General features: G+C 47.0%; 1 protein-coding gene across 1 annotated transcript; it reads right to left on the reverse strand.

Moving 5' to 3' along the window:
• Window positions 1-6,241: 6,241 nt before the first annotated feature.
• Window positions 6,242-14,670, reverse strand: RPS29 (ribosomal protein S29). The gene is made up of 2 exons (XM_082275482.1): window positions 14,530-14,670; window positions 6,242-6,383 (listed from the first exon to the last, which is right to left on the reverse strand). Exons 1-2 carry the CDS (start codon window positions 14,589-14,591, stop codon window positions 6,260-6,262), a joined length of 186 nt encoding a protein of 61 aa, XP_082131608.1. The 5' UTR covers window positions 14,592-14,670; the 3' UTR covers window positions 6,242-6,259.
• Window positions 14,671-21,803: the final 7,133 nt, after the last annotated feature.

The raw sequence follows: 21,803 nt of genomic DNA on the forward strand, positions 1-21,803 counted from the left end.
ATCATAACTAGTGGGTTATATTGCCTCCTCCAGGAGTAGGACTAGGCAGAACAAAAAACCCTTGGCTATGCCCATGGGCTGTCCTCAGCTGGTATATAACCCCCCTCTCTTCTCTAGGTAATCAGTTTTAATCTGTCTAGTCAGGCGTAAGGACCCATGCTCCCGGCTGGGATCTCTGGTCCTAGCAACTTTCTCTTTCCTTGCATCTTTTGTTTTTCTCTTGGGAGATCTACAATTAACTGCCGGGCTGGGTAACCTAGATCAAGTGGTCCCCCCAGCCCAGCCAGTGCATTCAGACCGCAGCTATGTGCTAGGTCGGTCGTGACATAGCCTCACGAACAGAGGCTGGCCCGCGATTTAAAAGTCGCAGGATCGCATACACCTGGGCTGGGGTCTGAGTCGCAGCGGTTCCTTGGCCGACAGCTCCCCAACTTCGGTGGCAAGGAGTTCTGTCTGGAGGGTTGCCTGCACCATGGAAGGATAAGTACAGTCCCTCCTCTCCCCTTTTGGTGGTTTTCTTTGGGGTGGACGCGGGTAACCTCCAGGGACCGTCGGACCTGCCTGCAGGTTCCCTCCTCCCATCCCTAAATCCCTCACTGAGCTGGGCTTCCCCCACTCCCTTTCCTGTCTGAGCCTAGAGTCTGGTGGGGGTCCCAGAGTAGAGAATGCAGCAGAGACCCCGTGGTCTCCCCTGCTATGCCCACTCTGGTAAGGGTCCTTGGATAGTGTGTCATGCTCTGGTAGTCTGGAGGGGTCCCAGTGTAGGAGACCCCTAGGTGCATGCCCTGCTGTTTGCAGTGTGGGTATAATGCAGGGGGGTCCCAGTGCAGAGTCTCCCCTAAATGTGTGGCCTCGCTTTAGGGGGTTTCCTTGCAGGGGGTGCAGCAGTACTCTTTTTTTTTTCTGTTGCATTGAATATGGAGTCCCAGGCAGTGAATTCACCCTCAGACCCCCCCTTAGTGCAATGCCTGGACCTTCCATATCGCAGTCGCTGGCCGTGATTTCAGCAGCTCTGGAAAGCCTGGCGACCAAGGTCGATTTTGTAATTTTAAAAGGTTACTAGCCGAAAACGGCTGCTGCCTTCTCCATCATTGGTGGGGTCCTCTGATTCAGAGGCTAATATGGTCGCCACGGATGCCCCCCTGCCCGAGGGGTCGCTGTCCTCGCAGTTGCATGGTGATGTGGACCTGTCTTTTGCTGCAGTGCGGGAACGCACTTTAGTGGAAGCCCTGATTGTTTCAGTAAGGGAAACTTTAAAAAATGGCAGATGAGCCCATGCCGGCAGGGACACGGGTGTCTTTTGGCTTTGCAAGACCCCAAAATTGAGCAAGGTTTTTCCTTGTCCCAAGAATTTTCATGATGTGGTTAATGACCAATGGTGGCGCATCAAGCACCTGCTAGTAGTGCCTAAGCATTTTAAACGCTGTTATCCCTTTGAGGCGGTTTCCAACCGTTAGTCAGTACCACCCAAGGTGGATCATCCAAGGTTGAACAAAACTACTATAGTGCCTGTGGAATATTCCCTGGTTTTTACAGATCTGGTGGACAGGCAGGTGGAATCCCTTTCCCGCCATCTTAATGTGTTAGTGGGTTCTATTCTAAAAACGTTTTGTCTGTTTTAGTATCACAGACTGTTAACAGAATGAATTTAGGTTCTAAAGGGGAACTGGAATCCTGACATAGTTCCCCCAGGGCTGATGGAACTTATGGACCAGATGGCACAGGCCCTGGTGTTCCTGTGTGATGCGTCCATGGATGTGGCTCCCCTGGTGGCCAGAGTGTTGGCTGTGGGGATTGCCTTAAGACGCATGGTTTGGTTGAAGAGCTGGTCGGCTAACCAAGCTTCAAAGAAAGCCCTGACAGATCTTCCTTTTCTGGGAGAGCGCTTATTTGGCAACTCGCTGGATAAGTTTCTCAGGGGTCTGACTGGTGGGAAGATTACTCTTCTTACTTTAAAACGACTTTTACCAATGGAAACTTTTTTTTTGCTAGTAAATACCTTATTTTCTTGTTTATTCCTCCTCTCCTCACTTCCGGGTCGGATTGGCAATGTCATTCGGCAATTCACAGTGTGTGCTGGGATGTATTCCATGCTAGAAATCTCACAGTATTATCCAGGAGCTGAGCTGTACTGAGCCATGACCTGCCCCGCCTCCTCTCAGTGAGTTGTACTGTATGCATTGTATTCAGCCCGTGCTCTGCCCTGCCTCCTCTAAGTGAGGATATAATGCTTTCAGTCCTCGCTCACTGAGAGGAGGCGGGGCAGGTCACAGCTCAACTCCTGTGTAATACTGCAAGATTTCTAGCATGGAATACATCCCAGCACACACTGCAAATCGCCGAATAACGTCATCGCCGATCGGACCCGGAAGTGAGGAGAGGAGGAACAAACAAGAAAATAAGGTATTTACTAGCAAAAAAAAAAATGTCCATTGGTAAAAGTCATTTTAAAAGGGGATTACATACATCTAAAGTTACGAAAATGGGTGGAACTCCACTTTAATACAGTGTAAACATTACTAAAATCCACCCCTCTAGATCGTATGTTTAAACCTTTGATACCACCATGTTCCTTCATTAAAAAAAAAATTTACAGAGCACCTTGGGGTACATATTTTCCAAGAAAGGTCCTTTTAGGGGGGTGTTCATGTAGTCCCAGCATTGTATATGCCATGTATTAATACACAGTACTGGAAACCAAAAATTGGCTGGTAATGGATTGCAACATGCCAGTACAGAGGTGGTTCAAGCAGAGCTGTACTCTCAATGCACTGCAATGTTCCAGAGCTCCCTGCCAGCTGCTGAAGTCTTCAGCCTGGTGGCTTCTACAAATCAGTCTCCAGCTGTTTTAATTGGCCAGGTCAACATGACATTTCTGCACATATGCAGATCAGTCATGTTGTCCTTACCAAAAGTCTGAATTGAGCTGCATGTGCACAGGCAGGTAAGCAACTTTAAAGCAGAAAAACTCACCTGCATAAGAAATTCTGTTCACAATCCCCCCCCCCCATTTAAGTTCCACTTTAAATGAGTAAAGATAGCAACTTCCTGTCATGTGTCTTCTTGGGTTTCCTCCTGCTTTACCCTTCCGGTACTGTGGCAATTGTGTAGTATTTACCAGTCATAGGAATCCATCAGAATGATACATTTATAGCACATGCCCTTTAAGCATTTAGGAGTGCAAGGAATCAATGGTTTCTCAAGTTGAGTTCCAGTATTTCAAGTGGCAGAACAGGCCATAATGTGCCTGGGAGACAATAGACGTTCTCAGTACAGGCATAGTGAGCCCTAGATATAACCCAAACGCCTAGTGCAGGGGTGAGGAACCCAAGGCCCGCACAATCATTGCCGATGGCTCCATCCCGACAGTGTGAGTCACAGAAAAGCTTCAGAAAAGGGTGGACCCAAGGCGCAGAGCAGTGCACCCCGAGCCCACCCGTTTGTGTGACAATAGCAAATGAAAATTTGCTATTGTCACACAGATCCTCCTAGCCAATCAGGAAGCGGTTCCAAGACCCGCTTCCTGCTTGGCCGAAAGGCAAAATCATGCCATTGGTTGAGGAGGAGGGAGGACTCGAGGAGAAGCCGCCGCGCTGCAGGCACGCTGTGGCCACTCTGCATTGAAAGGGGGGCACGCTGTGGCCACTCTGCATTGAAAGGGGGGCACGCTGTGGCCACTCTGCATTGAAAGGGGGGCACGCTGTGGCCACTCTGCATTGAAAGGGGGGCACGCTGTGGCCACTCTGCATTGAAAGGGGGGCACGCTGTGGCCACTCTGCATTGAAAGGGGGGCACGCTGTGGCCACTCTGCATTGAAAGGGGGGCACGCTGTGGCCACTCTGCATTGAAAGGGGGGCACGCTGTGGCCACTCTGCATTGAAAGGGGGGCACGCTGTGGCCACTCTGCATTGAAAGGGGGGCACGCTGTGGCCACTCTGCATTGAAAGGGGGGCACGCTGTGGCCACTCTGCATTGAAAGGGGGGCACGCTGTACCTTGATTTACTGAAGGCCCCTTTCACACTTGTGACCTCAAAGTCACAATTTTTTACCACGTTTTTTGCCGCAAAGCAATGCCCATTACATTTATGCATACATTTTGTACGGCCCCCGAATGATCTTACAAAAATCCAAATGGCCCTTGGCAGAAAAAAAGGTTTCCCACCCCTGGCCTAGTGCATGACCACTAACTACTAAATAGAAAAGCCAAACATAAGGAAAAAGTGTTTCAAAACCAGCTTTAGTTGATAGCCGTCGCTTAAGTTGGAAGGCCAATGCGTTTTGAAATGTTGGTTTCCTTCTCCTGTTTGTATGTTTTCGGTTTTTGTATTTTAATTTGTATTTTGCGCCCTCTTGCATCTTTACAGTTGTCTGCAGTTTCCCAGCTTGGGGGCAGCATCAGATTGAGCATTATGGGTTGTGACACAATTGGATGTATGACTGAGCACAGAAGTGTTAGCACTAGATGTGCATTTAGAGTGCTGATGTGCTCTTACAGATTGTTCTGACAGGAGAAAATAAATGGTGACACTGCAGCAAAGGATGGCTAAGATGCAAATCTGCAGAGACCGGATTTAAGCCATGGTACAGACCAATGCACCTGCATGGGGACAATTTAGGGTTATCATGAAATTGCAGCGCTTGGGAGGTCAGTGTACATTCTCTGTTCACCCCCCCCAATCAATCCCAGCACTGAGCCTCAAAGGGCAGGCAGGGAACCAGGATGACAATATTGTGTTTATCCAATAGGATACCTCCCTCTCCCACAGGATATTTCAGACACCACATTCCTAAAGTTTCAATAAAGCTGCTGGACAGTGTTGGGCTCACAGGTGACTCAAAGTATTGTTCTGCTGCCACCAACCCCTGCACCCCCCAAAAAAAACTCATTCCAAATTTTTACTATTCGTAAAAAAAAAATAAACACAAACTGATAATTGTAAGGTATAAACTATTTATTCACATGTGTTTGTTCTTCAAAGTCTTGGGTACCAACTGCAAGATGTAAACCAACAGAATTCACATGTGTATGTTCTTCAAAGTCTTGTGTACAAACTGCACATCTCATCTGAAGTATTCATTTATGGCCAAAGATCGTGACCAAAAATCCAAGTACCCGTTTAGTCCAGCTGAAAGAAAAAACATATCAATGGATTTTTATAGATTTGCCCCTAAACATACCTTTCCTTATCTAAAAGCATCCCAAGCAGTCTTTACTTTGCTAGTGTACTGAGAATCTACCCGTCACATTGTTAGGCTTGGAAAACCTCTGCTAGAACAGAATCAGCAGGGTGCACTAGATCGGGTCCTTCGGGGGTACACCCCCCAAAATAAAATACCCAATGAGAAATTTACCTACAATGTAGCCTCTAGAGCAGCGATAGCAAACCTTGACACCCCAGATGTTTTGGAACTACATTTCCCATGATGCTCAACTACACTGCAAAGTGCATGATCATCATGGGAAATGTAGTTTCAAAACATCTGGGGTGCCGATGTTCACCATCACTGCTCTAGAGCAGTGGTTCTCAACTCCGGTCCTCGGAACCCACCAACAGGCCAGGTTTGCAAGATAACTAAATTACATCACAGGTGATCCCATTTGCTGCTCTGTGATTGCAGTATTCTAGTCTGCATCTCCCCAAGGTAATACTTAAAATCTGGCCTGTTAGTGGGTCCCGAGGACCGGAATTGAGAACCACTGCTCTAGAGTGATGGAAGCAGCTTTGTGTTGCTGGGAAAGCATGCATGTGGAAATGGCCAGAATAGGAGATCTGTGATCCAGCAAAAGAGGACTCAGACAACACTGCCTAGGATGAGCACTGCTCACAACAAGAAGCTGGAAGATTGCTGGATATCTGGCAGATCAACTTTCTGTAAAAGCAGTACTATTATCAAACAAGCGTGCATAGATTTCATTTTCTTTTTAACTTTGCCCTGACAGACCTAACCAAGGTGAGCAACTTACAAAGCTATTTAGGAACACTAAAAGCAGATATTAAGGATTAATATATGCAAACCTTTGCTTGTATTTCTTCATACATGTGAATGGCAAACAAATTGAGCCTTGTGACTGAATAGCAAATAAACGCATCTCAAAGCAGCAAACTATAAATGAGGAAGTACACCAACGCTGCCCTCTATGAATATGCCAGATCTCTAGCTTTTTGTAATTTCCTTGGATTCCTTTTATAGAGGTGCTTCAAATCTGCTTGTGCACACCAAGATTTTAAATAGTCAACTATTTTTGCAGCAACGCAATCAGCACATTAAAACTAGAATTACCTTGACAAAGCCAATGTCCTTTGCATACTGCCTGAAGCACTGGCGGCACATGTTCAGTCCATATTTGCGGATCAGTCCATGTCTGTTGGAACACACGCGGCTGTAAAAGAAATTACCGAATTAAAAAACAGTCTAAGCATTTACATGTCCCATCCACCAATTACAAATCTTCTACTGCCCACCACCACCCTTGTTTAAAGGAAACCTGTTCTAAGAGTAGGGCCTTAGGCCTACAAAAAGTACCAGTCGGCTGCCTGTCATGCTGATTCAGTATTTCGAGTCGATGCTGGGTACAAAAATGGAACCTTTCCCATTTGAACTTCTAAATTCATAAATTGCATTCACACAGTTGGCTTTCAACATCCTTTTATGCAGGAAGCTTCTGCTGCATGCTGTTGAGAAGGTTAACAGGCTCTTCACTGGGGTGAGATAAGCCAGTCTTCCAAGAGTAGTCAGGAGCAGCTTCTTCCACAGTAAAGGATGACAACGGGAGAGATGATGCGGGCCTTCAACACCTTTTACACAGGAGGACCGTTCAGATCTGTCGGTTTTTCTAGGCAATCTGAATGGATGCCCCATGCATCTCTATGGGGCATTGGATGTCAGCGGAGACATGTCTGCTGACATCCGATCCGTCAAATCTGGACAGATGAAAACCCTATTCTCCATCCGTCCAGCAGATCGAATGAGAATGGACAGGCGGTCCGTTCTCATCCGATTCCCCCATAGAGAAGAGTGGAGACCTGACAGCTCTGTCTCTGCACACAGCGCAGAAACACAGCTGCAATCCGCCTGCTCAGTGGGGGGGGGTCTGTGGATCGATCCCCCTGAGAAAAACTGAGTGAGCCGACGGACTCCCATGTGTGAAAGGGGCCTAAGACTTTGCTCTTATTTAATAAAAGTTTAGGACGCGGGTATCCTTCAAATTGAGTGCCGGTTCACACTTCTGCGGATGCGCTGATCGCATGTAATTCGGAGCGCACTGCTCCTTCATTACATGCGATCGGAGGTGCGGATGCAAATTCAGCCATACACTTTGTATGGCTGAATTCGCAGCGCATCCGCAGCAAACACGCACATGAGGCATTTTTTTCAGCCGCCTCAGAATCGGATTGCACAGTGGTTCACACTTGTGCGATCCGATTCTGTGCGAACTGTCAGATCGCACTGCGATATGCGATCAAACTGGGGGTGTCAACATTTAATTGACATCCCCTGCGTATCGCATATGGCAGTGTGAACTGCCAGATGTGCGGATGCGAGGCGGGAACACGCTGCATATTTGCAGCGTTCCCGCATCGCACAAATGTGAACCGAGCCTGATAGTAAACGGTCACCTCGTAAAACAAACCATCCAGTTTACAGAAATAAAAGCCATTTGTGTATACATAAAGTATTTGTATATTAAAATAAAAAAAAAAAAAGGGGGAAAAGTTTCTTTTTTGAAGTGATCACATTCCCTACGTTTTCAGCTCCATAAGAGCTGGGGGGGAAGAGAAACAGCAGCACACCGTTGCTCAGTGAATGGCTCTGTGGGGGGGGGGGGTCAGGATTGTCAGGGCAAGTCTGGTCATTGTAAAGTAGGCTGAGTTCCCAGTATAGCTACTAGAGCAGGGATTAGCAAACTAAGGCCCTGCAGCTGTTGCAGAACTACACATCCCATGAGGCATTGTAAAACTGACATTCACATACATGACTAGGCATGATGGGAAATGTAGTTCCTGAACTGGAGGGCCGTAGTTTGGGAATCCCTGCACTAGAGAACTGACCATGCTGTCCCCTCAGGCTAAGTGTAGTCAGCTTTTAATAGGAAAGCAAAGGGATTAGCAGGAACACCAGGGATTTCATACAAAGTTAACCTCATTTACTACCTTTTGGGAACAGGTTACATGTTCCATCCCATTTTAGAGTGGAATATGTTCCCAGTGCCCATGCAGTTTTTGTTACCTGCAAAATGTGCATTTATTTCAAATGTGAACTTATCCTTTAAATACAGCATTGAAAGCCTTGTCATATCTGTTCAATTAGTGCAAACAAATATCCACAGATCCTGCCAGAAATTCAGAGCTTTCTGTCAAACGTGTTCAAGAGTAATTAGCCTTTTAAGTTATCTTGGACTAAAGAAAAACCTAAGTGTCTGTGTGGGGAGAGTGCGAGGGTTGGAGTAGTTTGACAAAAGACAACTGTGCAGGGCTCACACCACTCAGTCCACAAAAATGCTGGGTGTGGTCATCCCACACCCAGCCTTCGGAGCCGAGTGCATTTCTGACAGATCAACCGAGTCTTCAAATGGATAACAGGGTAACATTTATCCATTGCACCATTTTCTACACCCCTAAATAGTTTTCAATAGGTAGGCAGAAGGGCTTTCACAACCATTCTGGCTATAAACCAACAGCCTGGGAGATTGTTCTATAAACTCTTCCATTTCCCAGCTAAACCATTTCTACTGGCCTGTATGCTCAATAGTGAAGTGCATGATTGTGTTGACGAAACACAAGGGGGGAAAAGCGTGTCACTTTTGGTGTCACCTCGTCACCCCAAACAAAGCACATTTTTGTGTGCATCAAATGCCTAAAATTGCAAAGCTTACCGCATTTGTAACGTGCAGGGCAGCCTATTGAAATAAACACGATGTCCTGCACTTAGAAAGTATCGTCTCCTTTTACCTACAGGTAAGCCTATAATAAGGCGTACTTGTAGGTACAATTAATATCTCCTAAACCACTATGTGATCCGATTCTGCTGCGGATAAAAAAGGGTCAGGTGCGTGTTTAGTGCGAATTCAGCCATACAAAGTGTATGGCTAAAATTTGCGCCGCACAGAGATCACATGTAATTTAGGAGCAGTGCGCTCCAAATTGCATGCGATCTCCATGATCGCACTAATGTGAACCGGGGCTAACAGGTACACTTTTTGCCTCTTCCCCCTGACCTAACCCACCCTCCCCATCCACAGCCACATACCTCCATCTCACAGCAGCAGTTCTGTACTTACACTCAGCTGTGCAAGTCCCACTGCCCTGGCCATGTATGTCCATTAAACCCCAGACTTGGGGCTGGTTCACACCACAAAAACATTCCAGATGTGTTTCTGCATGCAGCTTTTTTAACACGTTCCAGTGCATTCTTGATGTGTTTTACTGCATTCTAGTGCAGGAAAAATGCAGTATGTTCTACTTTTGGAACTGAAACGCCCTGGCACTGACTGCACTGGTGTGATCTATGCCATTGGAAACTATAAAACCTACTTTCCATGCACTTTTCATGGAGGAAAAAAAACCACACTGGACTGCATGTGGTGTAAAAAGGCCCCTGGAGACCTCAGCCCCACCTTAGCCGGCCCCTGGAGACCTCAGCCCCACCTTAGCCGGCCCCTGGAGACATCCGCCCCACCTTAGCCGGCCCCTGGAGACATCCGCCCCACCTTAGCCGGCCCCTGGAGACATCCGCCCCACCTTAGCCGGCCCCTGGAGACCTCCGCCCCACCTTAGCCGGCCCCTGGAGACCTCCGCCCCACCTTAGCCGGCCCCTGGAGACCTCCGCCCCACCTTAGCCGGCCCCTGGAGACCTCCGCCCCACCTTAGCCGGCCCCTGGAGACCTCCGCCCCACCTTAGCCGGCCCCTGGAGACCTCCGCCCCACCTTAGCCGGCCCCTGGAGACCTCCGCCCCACCTTAGCCGGCCCCTGGAGACCTCCGCCCCACCTTAGCCGGCCCCTGGAGACCTCCGCCCCACCTTAGCCGGCCCCTGGAGACCTCCGCCCCACCTTAGCCGGCCCCTGGAGACCTCCGCCCCACCTTAGCCGGCCCCTGGAGACCTCCGCCCCACCTTAGCCGGCCCCTGGAGACCTCCGCCCCACCTTAGCCGGCCCCTGGAGACCTCCGCCCCACCTTAGCCGGCCCCTGGAGACCTCCGCCCCACCTTAGCCGGCCCCTGGAGACCTCCGCCCCACCTTAGCCGGCCCCTGGAGACCTCAGCCCCACCTTAGCCGGCCCCTGGAGACCTCAGCCCCACCTTAGCCGGCCCCTGGAGACCTCAGCCCCACCTTAGCCGGCCCCTGGAGACATCAGCCCCACCTTAGCCGGCCCCTGGAGACATCAGCCCCACCTTAGCCGGCCCCTGGAGACATCAGCCCCACCTTAGCCGGCCCCTGGAGACATCAGCCCCACCTTAGCCGGCCCCTGGAGACATCAGCCCCACCTTAGCCGGCCCCTGGAGAAACCAACAGCAGAACTGTGGCTGGTCAGATGGGGGTAAGTACACCTCTGGAGGGTGGGTAGGGTTAGGTCAAGGAAAACTGCAATTGCACCATCTTCAAATGCACTTTAAAAGTCCACTATGGTAAAATTATATTCTACAATATCTAAGACTGTAATCTGTATATGTAATGCGGATATTCAGTATACAAATTATTACACGTACGTACTAACTGACCAAATTGTCCTGTAAAGAATCGTGGCCAAACACTGCCAGGAGGGCTGCAAAGGCTTTCATTGTTTAATCCACACACTCCCTTGACTATAACTGGAAAGCTTGGCCTGCACATATAAAGCAATGCATAGAGGAAGCTAAAAAAAAAAAAATATATGCAGATACCAACATCCCCGCTATACAACCCCCTGCTGACCCTTTACAAGAATGAAATCAAAATTTTAGTTGTCACCACAGCAGGAAGTGGAAAATAATCTTTTAATAGGGACACCTGTTCTGGAGACAACTAATGAACTAATGAAAAAGTTTACACTGAACACCCCTTCCTTTCATGCTGCATCTCTGGGACAGGAAGTGAAAAGCATTGCAACGTGACTGATAGCAAAAGTAAAGCATACTATGGGTTTCTTGCCAATTTTAAATTACTTCATTGCATTTCTATTCACTGTCTTCCCACAACTATGCCAACCACCCTCAGCTCCTAGTGCCAATTCACACTGCCCCTCCGTGAAATCACAGAGCAGCCTGAGCTATTCACCATTCCGGCCGCTCTGCATGTCGCTGTGCTAGAGGGAAGTGTGATGCACAATTAAATTCATCGCACTGCTTTTTTGTTTGTACTAACTTTATTTGAAAGGTACAATATGCACACTTCACTGCGGCATTGGGCAGCGTTGATGCGCTTCCTGACATTGCAGTGTGATTCAGGCGGGTGCGCCTATATAAACTGCATGGATAGGCTGCTTCAGTGTGAATGGGACACAAACAATTGTGTCCTTGCATTGACAGACATAAAAGGTCTGTCACTGCATATAGTGTGAATTGGCCCTTATACCCCTGCCTAATCATGCGACCACTGATTGGCTGTCAACAGATCACTCTCTAACCAGGACCTGGCAGGACTGCTCCTTTTGTGATGTCCGCTCAGCCCCTGTGCTGGGAACGTGCTCACAGCTCAGAAACCTCAGCCATCTATGGAAGTCAATTTGCAGAACACGGAATGTAAAGTTCATTTCATTCTTTGCTGCTGCACATCTGCTTGGGTGGCAAGAGATTAAAGTATAACTAAAGAAACCTCTATTTGTCCTGTTTATGGTTATCACTAAAGTAGTAAAATCCTACATTTGCGTTGTCCCCAAAATAGAAAGGTATTCAGCCAATAAGGATACCAGCCCTGGCAACATCCAGAGATTCCAATTTGCAAGGATTTCCTCTCCCTTGATTATGGGACAGGAAGTGAAGGGAAATCTCCCCATGGGACACAACACCTGATGGGAGTTATAATCCTTTAATCTGGGTATATAGTACATTGAAATTAGGCTGGTTCAGCAGAAGCCAATTGCTAGACCAGCATTCGATCAGCTGCTGCAGCACTGACTGGTGTAGTCTGACTAATGTAGTCTGACAGGGGGGGGTTCTGTTCAACCCATTAGTTGCACATACACTCAGGGCTTGTTTACACTGTACCGGCGTTCATCACGCCGCATTCAAAATGCACTGACACCTGCTGCAGATTGTAATGACAACCTAAACACAAGTCGCAGTGTTCACACAGGGTCACATGGTACAGAATTATTATGCAATCTGAATGGAGTGCACAGGGTGGCTTTTTTTAATCAAATTTTAATAAAATGCTTTTGGAGAAAAAAACTAAACAGTTTTCCATTTAAGATACACTAATTTTGTTTAATCAGCATAAAATGCTTAGTTATGTAGCACAAGGCTGTATATTCTGCAATATTTACATTTTTGGTAAACTTATTCAATGAATCCAAGCTCTGCAAGCTGAGATAACAAGTGATTCATTCACACAATTTCACAGTAACCATGAGCTAAAACCAAGTTCAGGAATATTCCTTTATCCTATTGCTTTGCAAATCTATGTACACTACAAACTGTATGACTTGAATCGGTTCCGATATAGCTGTTTTATTAACCTGACAGCTTAATTTAAATAGGAAACCATTTTATTTGCAAATATTAAAGATTCTAACTACCAGCAAGAGTCCTTACATTTAAAAAGTACCTGTCATTTCAGATTGCCTGTTAGTGGGCATCCACTCCCTTGCTGCCGCCACATCCCTCACATTGTGTCATTGTGCCAACCATCCAATTAAAGTGAAGCCGCTGCGGCACAGTGAAGCCGCTGCGGCACAGTGAAGCCGCTGCGGCACAGTGAAGCCGCTGCGGCACAGTGAAGCCGCTGCGGCACAGTGAAGCCGCTGCGGCACAGTGAAGCCGCTGCGGCACAGTGAAGCCGCTGCGGCACAGTGAAGCCGCTGCGGCACAGTGAAGCCGCTGCGGCACAGTGAAGCCGCTGCGGCACAGTGAAGCCGCTGCGGCACAGTGAAGCCGCTGCGGCACAGTGAAGCCGCTGCGGCACAGTGAAGCCGCTGCGGCACAGTGAAGCCGCTGCGGCACAGTGAAGCCGCTGCGGCACAGTGAAGCCGCTGCGGCACAGTGAAGCCGCTGCGGCACAGTGAAGCCGCTGCGGCACAGTGAAGCCGCTGCGGCACAGTGAAGCCGCTGCGGCACAGTGAAGCCGCTGCGGCACAGTGAAGCCGCTGCGGCACAGTGAAGCCGCTGCGGCACAGTGAAGCCGCTGCGGCACAGTGAAGCCGCTGCGGCACAGTGAAGCCGCTGCGGCACAGTGAAGCCGCTGCGGCACAGTGAAGCCGCTGCGGCACAGTGAAGCCGCTGCGGCACAGTGAAGCCGCTGCTCTTTAAAAATTAGGATTTAAATTAAAACCTTTTTACTAGTAAATTAAATCCACCCTGGTAGTGCATTTACTTTTAGTGCGGTGCAATTTCAACCCATTTAAAATGAATGTGCTGAAATCACACTGCACCCATATGAATCGCACAAGAAAGAGCACTTTCCTGTGTGATTCAGCCCTTCGTGTGTTCCCAACTCTGGACCCCATTTCACATCCTAACTTACCAGAAACAAATGCAAAATGCTAAAAAAAAAAAAAAACATGCATTGCTCTTTAATCCACAACTACACCCTAATGTGGTTAGCCTGCACCAGTGATGTGGAACCTTGGCACCCCAGATGTTTTGGAACTACATTTCCCATCATGCTCACCTACAATGCAGAGTACATGAGCATCACGGTAAAAGTAGTTCCAAAACCTCTAGGGCGCCAAGATTCCCCATCACTGGCCTACACTAAAACATAACAAAAAGCTCAGCATCCAAAAAGTCCAGGAGCCCCTGTTGGTGCGTTCATTACATGTAAGGAAGGCCATTCAAGGAAAAGGGCTGTCACACAGAAAATGCACCAAAATTAAGCGATGTGACTGCGGCCTTACCAGAAACCAAAAATGAGAGAAAGGGTCGCCTTCATTTCAACTTTAACCCTTTGCCACCCTTGGAAGCCACATCTCTTCACGAATTAAAAAAACAAAAAAAAAAAATATATATATATATATATATATATATATACACATATACATATACATATACATACACACACACACATATACATACACACACACAGCTGGGCTTTACCCTGCGTGTGGTTCTCTCATCTCCAGGCCCCTGGGACAGACAGAAGGCCCCTCATCTGACAAGCCAGAACCCAATCTCCCCTCCTACGAGGACTCCCTGTCCTTGTAGTGCCTAGTATACCCCATTCCACCGACAATAGGTGGAGTGATGCAAGCGCCGCCATTACTATCCCTGGCCGCCATGCTGCTGCTGCCCATGAGGCCTACTCAACCTTCCCTATCACACAATACAGGCCCGCCGAGCCCGTCCTCACACCACCCCCACCTCCCCTGAAGGTTCCCACACCCGGCGGACACAGACCAGGAGCGGGATCCCTGGCCGAACTTCCTCGGGTGACTCCAGTACAGCTGCTGGTGGCCCATCGTGCTCGCCTCTCTGCTCGGGAAAAGGAAGGGGCGGGGCTGCGCGCGCGCTAATCAACCTGGCCGGGCCGCTCCCAGCATGCAGCGCGGCCTGAGCTCACCAGCTCAACCCACAATGCACAGCGGCGGCGCTAGTCGTCATAGAGACGGGCATGCGCCTGTGAGGGCAGAAGGTGTCTATAACATTCTCTGTCCTGTAGTGAACTAAGACTGATGACATTATACTTTATTACTGGAACAATAAAGTGCACCTTTCGGTGTACGTTTAGTAAACTGAGAAGTTTTCTCTCAGTTCAATTCTCGGCAGTTCTCAGAGAAAAAATATCTCCTCTGGCACCCAGTTTAGAAGGCGGAGAACTTCACTTCTCACAGGGTGATCAGAGGAGAAGTTTTTTCTCTGAGAACTGCCGTGATCTCTGTATAACTGGGTGGACTGCCTGTAATCTCACGAGATTTTGTGAGATTACAGGCACTGCTAAATTTAAAAAGTGAAACTAAAGTTTAAAAGAACTCGTAATGACATGTTCTGACACATGAAAACATATATATACACACACACACACATGCACGGTATATATACATACAGTATATAAATATATATATATATATATATATATATATATATATATATATATACACATACACACACACACACACATATATATATATATATATATATATATACACACATACATACAGTACATACATACATACATGCCAATCTGTATGCAATTGCACTGTGTGTTGGCAGATTGCATGCAGATTGTACACCAGACCACAGGCTATCGTTTGTGGTGTGTGGGTGTGGGGACAGTGGGAAGAGTGATCAACACAGGGGTTCTGGCTTGTAGGATAGCTGGAGGAATCCTAGTAGTGTGTGGTAATTGCTAGACTGCTCCCCAACCCTTAGAGTGCATCAGATTGTATGTAAGATTTGTATCTGCCTGTGTGTGGTCAGCCAGCTGGATTGGACTGGAGTCTCCCTCTAGTGGTGACCGAAGGCAGTGCAGGCTGTGAAAGTATTGCAACCAATCTAATTACTTAAGCCCCGTACACACGTACCGATCGTCGGCCGAACGATCAGCCGTCTTTTGTCCCCGGGCTGTCATGTCCGCTGAAAAGTGCAAAAGACTGCACACGAATTTTGTCCGCCGACTGCAGAAGTGATGTCATGTGATGGTTAACTTTCCCTGTGTTTTTTCTTTTATGAGCATGCCCAGTCTTGCAAATCTGCTGTCTGTCGGCCGAATTCTGTACTGACTGGCGAACAATCGGCCGTTCTGGTGTCGGCATACAAACATTTTAATGCTTGCACGACAGATTCTGTTCGGCCGAAAGTGCGCTGTCGGCTGTCAGAAGCATCATACTAACAAGCCTACATTTGGCCGATCGGTCGTCTGCCGAATCTTTTCTGCGACAATCGGTACGTGTGTACGAGCCTTTAGTAGGAATTTTCTTTATTTCCGTTATCCCCTTATACTGCCCAGTCACGATTCATCACGTCTCGTTTAGCTAGTCGCCGTGGGCGTGGTTGAATCATGACAGATTGGTTTCCTCCCACACTCCAAAGACATGCTGGTAGGTTAATTGGATCCTGTATAAAAAATTGGCCCTGCTGTGTATGTATGTGAGTGATGCCTCGTACACACGTACCGATCGTCGGCCGTAAATATTCGGCCGACGACCGATCGGCCGATTGTATGCTTGTTAATATGATGCTTTCGACAGCCGACAGCGCATTTTCGGCCGAACAGAATCTGTCCTGCAGGCATTAAAATTTTTGTTGGCCAACACCAGAACGGCCGATTGTTCGCCAGTCAGTACAGAATTCGGCCGACAAACAGCAGATTAGCAAGACTGGGCATGCTCAGAAAAGAAAAAACACACGGAAAGTTATTCATCACATGACATCACTTCTGCAGTCGGCTGTTGGCTGACAAAATTCATGTGCAGTCTTTTGCAGTTTTCAGCGGACAGGACAGCCCTGGACAAAAGACGGCCGATCGGTACATGTGTACGAGGCATTAGGGACCTTAGATTGTAAGCTCCTTGAGGGCAGGGACTGATGTGAATGTGCAATGTATATGTAAAGCGCTGTGTAAATTGACTGTGCTATATAAGTACCTGAAATAAAAAAAAATATATATATATATATATACATACATACACACCAGTACATACAGTATATATATATATATATATATATATATATATATATATATATACACACACAGATATATATGTGATTGTATAGTTAATGTGTTTCTAACCTGCTGTTGATGTATATTTCACTGCAGTAGGGAGAGTTTTTACTTTCACTTTTGGGCACTGGGACATTTACAGCAGAGATCTCCTATTTCTTCCTGCTATCTCCACCTCTGAGCTGGAGAAGTAGGAAGAGGAGATCTTCAAAGAGAAGCACAGTGATAAGGTGACATCATGTGTTTCTAAACTGGCCGTTTCTATTGCAGTGAATGCAAGCTGTTTGTGTACTGAGATGAGAAGAGAAGACTATGTTCTCCACTACTCTTCTCAGTATTTTAAACCTGCAATGCTCTGAGACAAGCCGTGATCATCCAGATCTCGGCTTATCTCAGTTTACTAAACGTACACCTTCATGAGATAAACCATTGTTTGCCCCCGTTCTGAACATGTCAGTTGCCTGGTTGTGGGTGACAGTCCAGGAATAAGCATGCAGCAAGTGAAAGCGACACTAAACAATATCCTTATTCTCCAAAAGTAACCCAAACACATCCACTACTTATGAAATAGCCACACAAGCAATGAGGCCTGCAGACCATGATAAGGCCATGTGCTTATGGGGCTTGAGCCGCCAGGTGATGCATGTGCAGTGTAGATAATGACCAATATCGTTTTTTTCGTTTCCGATACCGATATTTTGGCAGTTGCATATCGGTATCGGCTGATATGCACCGATATTTTGAACATTTAAAGTTTTGCAAAATAAAGACAATTTTTGACACAAATCTGTTACTGAACATGTTAACCACTTTACCACCGGAGGATTTTGCTGTCTTACGTCCAGGCCACTTTTTGCGATTCGGCACTGTGCGACTTTAACTGACAATTGCGCGGTCGTGTGACGCCGTACCCAAACAAAATTTACGTCCTTTTTTCCCACAAACAGAGCTTTCTTTTGGTGGTATTTGATCACCTGTGTGATTTTTATTTTTTGCGCTATAAACAAAAAAAGAGCGTAAATTTTGAAAAAATAACAATATTTTTCACATTTTTTTATATGAAATTCCCCCCCAAAAAAATGTAAAAATCAAAATTTTTTAAAATTTTTGGCCAATTTGTTTTATGCTACATATGTTTGGTAAAAAAAATCACAATAAGCGTATTTTGATTGGTTTGCGCAAAAGTTATTGCGTTTACTAACTAAGGGAAAGATTTCTGTCATTTTTGGTGTTTTTTTTTAACGAGTAATGGCGGCGATCTGCGATTTTTTTTGCGGGACTGCGACATTGCGGCGGACAGATCGGACCCCTGACTGACATTTTTGACACTGTTGGGGGTACCAGTGACATTACTGCAGTAATCAGTGCTATATATATATGCACTGTTACTGTAAAAATGACACTGGCAGGGAAGGGGTTAATTTTATTGGAGAGGGAGGGGTTAATGTACGCCTGGTGCTTACTAACGTGTGTGGGGGGAGGTGACTGAGTGACACAAGGACAGATCGCAGGTTCAGCTATGCTGAACCCTGCAATCTGTCACTGTTTGTCACTTAGGAGATCTGCCCGCTTTGTTTACACAAGCGGGCGGATCTCCAGACTCGATTCCCCGACGATCGGGGAAGAGCGGCGGTGATCACCTGGCCTGACTCCCGCTGTGACTGAATACAGAGGGAGCGAGCCTCCAGCGGCGCACGAGGGCAGCCCACAAGGGGAGAAGTCCAGCGACGTAGGTCTACGTCACTGGATGGAATCGAGACACTTTGCCGCAGTACAGTCCCAGTGACTAGTCGGCAAGTGGTTAATGTTAATGTTTGTTTATTAGGGCCTGTGGCTGGCTGGTACAGGCCTGTGGGTGGCTGGCTGGCACCGGGCAGCTGTGGGTGGGTGTATGTATGTGGCGGCTGTGTTAAACACACTGTGCACTGTACACTCACTGTCCCGAGACTCCCCGACTCCAGACGAGGCTGAGGGAGGCGGCCTAAGAAGGTAGAAGCTGTCCCAGTGCGCGGAGGCGCGTGGCGCAACATACGCAATGAAGTCACGACAAAATTGGCAATATCTGTAACCTCTGGGGCCGATTCCGTTATATCAGGGAAAGTGCATATCGGCCCTCGATATATCGGCCTTGCCAATAATTGGTCAATCCCTAATTTGTATTCAGCCCCCCTGAGTCAATACTTTGTAGAACCACCTTTTACCGCAATTACAGCTGCAAGTCTTTTTGGGGATGTCTCTACCAGCTTTGCACATCTAGAGAGGGACATTTTTGCCCATTCTTCTTTGCAAAATATCTCAAGCTCTGTCAGATTGGATGGAGAACGTCTGTGAACAGCAATTTTCAAGTCTTGTCACAGATTCTCAATTGGATTTAGGTCTGGACTTTGACTGGGCCATTCTAACACATGAATATGCTTTGATGTAAACTCTTCCATTGTAGCTCTGGCTGTATGTTTAGGGTCATTATCCTGCTGGAAGGCGAACCTCCAACCCAGTCTCAAGTCTTTTGCAGACTCTAATGCCTCGTTTCCACTGAGCGCTACGGCAGAGTTCGGTGCGCTACACAATTTTTGCTGTTTCCATTGTCAAATGTTGTAAATGGTACCCTAATTCCAAACCATACTGTACCACTTTTTTGGTACCCTTTCATTGGGGTACCAAGCACATTAGTACCGTACCAACAGGGTGGAGCAATACTGTTGAGGTACTGTTGAGCTTAGGCACTGTTGGCGGTGGAAACGCAAGCCTTATCAATGTGTACCGAACCGTACTGAACTGTACTGAACCACTCAGTGGAAACGAGGCATAACAGGTTTTCTTCTAAGATTGCCCTGTATTTGGCTCAATCCATCTTCCCATCAACTCTGACCAGCTTCCCTGTCCCTGTTGAAGAAAAGCATCCCCACAACATGATGCTGCCACCACCATGTTTCACGGTGGGGATGGTGTGTTCAGGGTGATGTGCAGTGTTAGTTTTCCGCCACACATAATGCACACGGGGCATTTGAAAAAACGAGTTGCAAAGCCAGTTCTGACACCAGGAAAAAGCAGCTGCACAAAGGTGCTTTTAGAAGCATTTTGTATTGGCATTAACACGTGTTTTAGCCACGTTTAGCAGCGTTAGCATTTAGCAGCCTTTCTCTGCCCTCTTCTAATTTTCCAACCTCAAATCCAACTACTACCGCTTAAAAATGTCTGACATGGCCTAACGGTGTATGCAGCGTTAAGCAGCCTTTAGCAGCATCAGGCGTTTTTGCTGCTGCAGGCTGCTGCTCCAGAACGCACTGGCCCTGGGTTTTTCTTTACAGCTTAACCACTTGAAGACCGCCCGCCGCAGATTTACTGCAGCAGGCAGCGGCTCCTGGGCAAAGCGACGTAGCTCTATGTTGCTCGCTCTCAGGAGGTTAGGGGGCAAGTGGGCGCCGCAGCTCGTCAGCCGGGAAACAGTGCGTGTGTCAGGCGACTCCGATTACCACCTGACACCGGCGATCTCTCCCCGCTGACAGAGAAGGATGGATGGCTGATGTAAACACAGCCGTCCGTCCTTCTGCCTGCCATGATCACAGAGACTATGTGATCCTGCTATATTGGATCCTATGTCTCTGTGATCATCTCACAAGCCTAACCCCCCCCCCCCCCCCCAGTTAGAATCCCTCCTCTAGGCTTACATTTAACCCCTTGATCACCAATAGTATTAACCCCTTCCCCGCCAATAGCATTATTACAGTAACAGTGCATATTTTTAGCACTGATTACTGTAGTAATGTCACTGGTCCCCCCAAAAGTGTCAAAAATGTCAGTTAGGGGTCCGATCTGTCCGCCGCAATGTTGCAGTCCTGCAGAAAATCGCAGATCGCCACCATTACTAGTAAAAAAAATAAATAAATAAAAATGACATAAATCTTTCCTGTAGTTAGCAAACGCCATAACTTTTGCGCAAACCAATCAAAATACGCTTATTGTGATTTTTTTTACCAAAAATATGTAGCAGAATACAAATTGGCCTAAAATGTTAAAACATTTTGGAATGATATATAGCAGAATGTGAAAAATATTGTTTTTTTTTTTTTTTTTCAAAATTGTCGCTCTTTTTTAGTTTATAGCATAAAAAATAAAAATCGCAGAGGTGATCAAATACCACCAAAAGAAAGCTCTATTTGTGGGAAAAAAAGAGCGTCAATTTTATTTGGGTACAGCGTCGCACGAACGCGAAATTGTCCATTAAAGTAGCGCAGTGCCGAATCGCAAAATAGGGCCTGGTCATTAAGCAGGAAAATCTTCCGGTCTTAAAGTGTTTAGAAAGTATGCCTATGTCACTTACAGCTCCTAAAAGCCTGTGTGTGCATGAGGCCATAGAATAACATGGAGGGGTGTTTTTAAGCTGCAAAAAAAAAAAAAAAATGCCTTAACGCTCCTAAAAGCAGCTGTAAAAACGCCCTGTGTACATGAGGCCTTAGTCTCATCTGTCCAGAGCACCTTCTTTCACGTTTTCTTGTATCTCCCACATGGCTTCTCGCAAACTGCAAACAGGACTTCTTATGGCTTTCTTTCAACAATGGCTTTCTTTTTGCCACTCTTCCATAAATACCAGATTTGTGGAGTTGTCTTATAGACAGATTCTTCCACCTGAGCTGTAGATCTCTGCAGCTCCTCCAGAGTTACCATGGGCCTCTTGGCTGCTTCTCTGATTACATAGTTGCCAACATTTGAAAAAAATTTCCAGGGACACTTTGCAGCACAGCTATCAATTACTTACCACACCCACTTCCTCGAAGCTCCGCCCACTCCGCATAATTAATCTCCGCCTACTTATCAGATTATAGGGTCTACTTCATAAAGAGAGAATTACAGGAAATTGAAAACTTAAGGCTAAAGTAGCAGAGGTGGAATAATTCTCCCATTCAGCTGCACTGCTTCTGCCTAAAGTTTAAAATTCTCATCACAATTCCCTGCAATTCTAAAGTGTAAAATGTGCTCAGGTGTGACCATAGAAAAAATTTAATATGGAAAT

This window comes from Pelophylax lessonae (assembly GCF_965119305.1).
Source record: "Pelophylax lessonae genome assembly, chromosome: 13".
NCBI classification, from domain to species: Eukaryota; Metazoa; Chordata; class Amphibia; order Anura; family Ranidae; genus Pelophylax; species Pelophylax lessonae.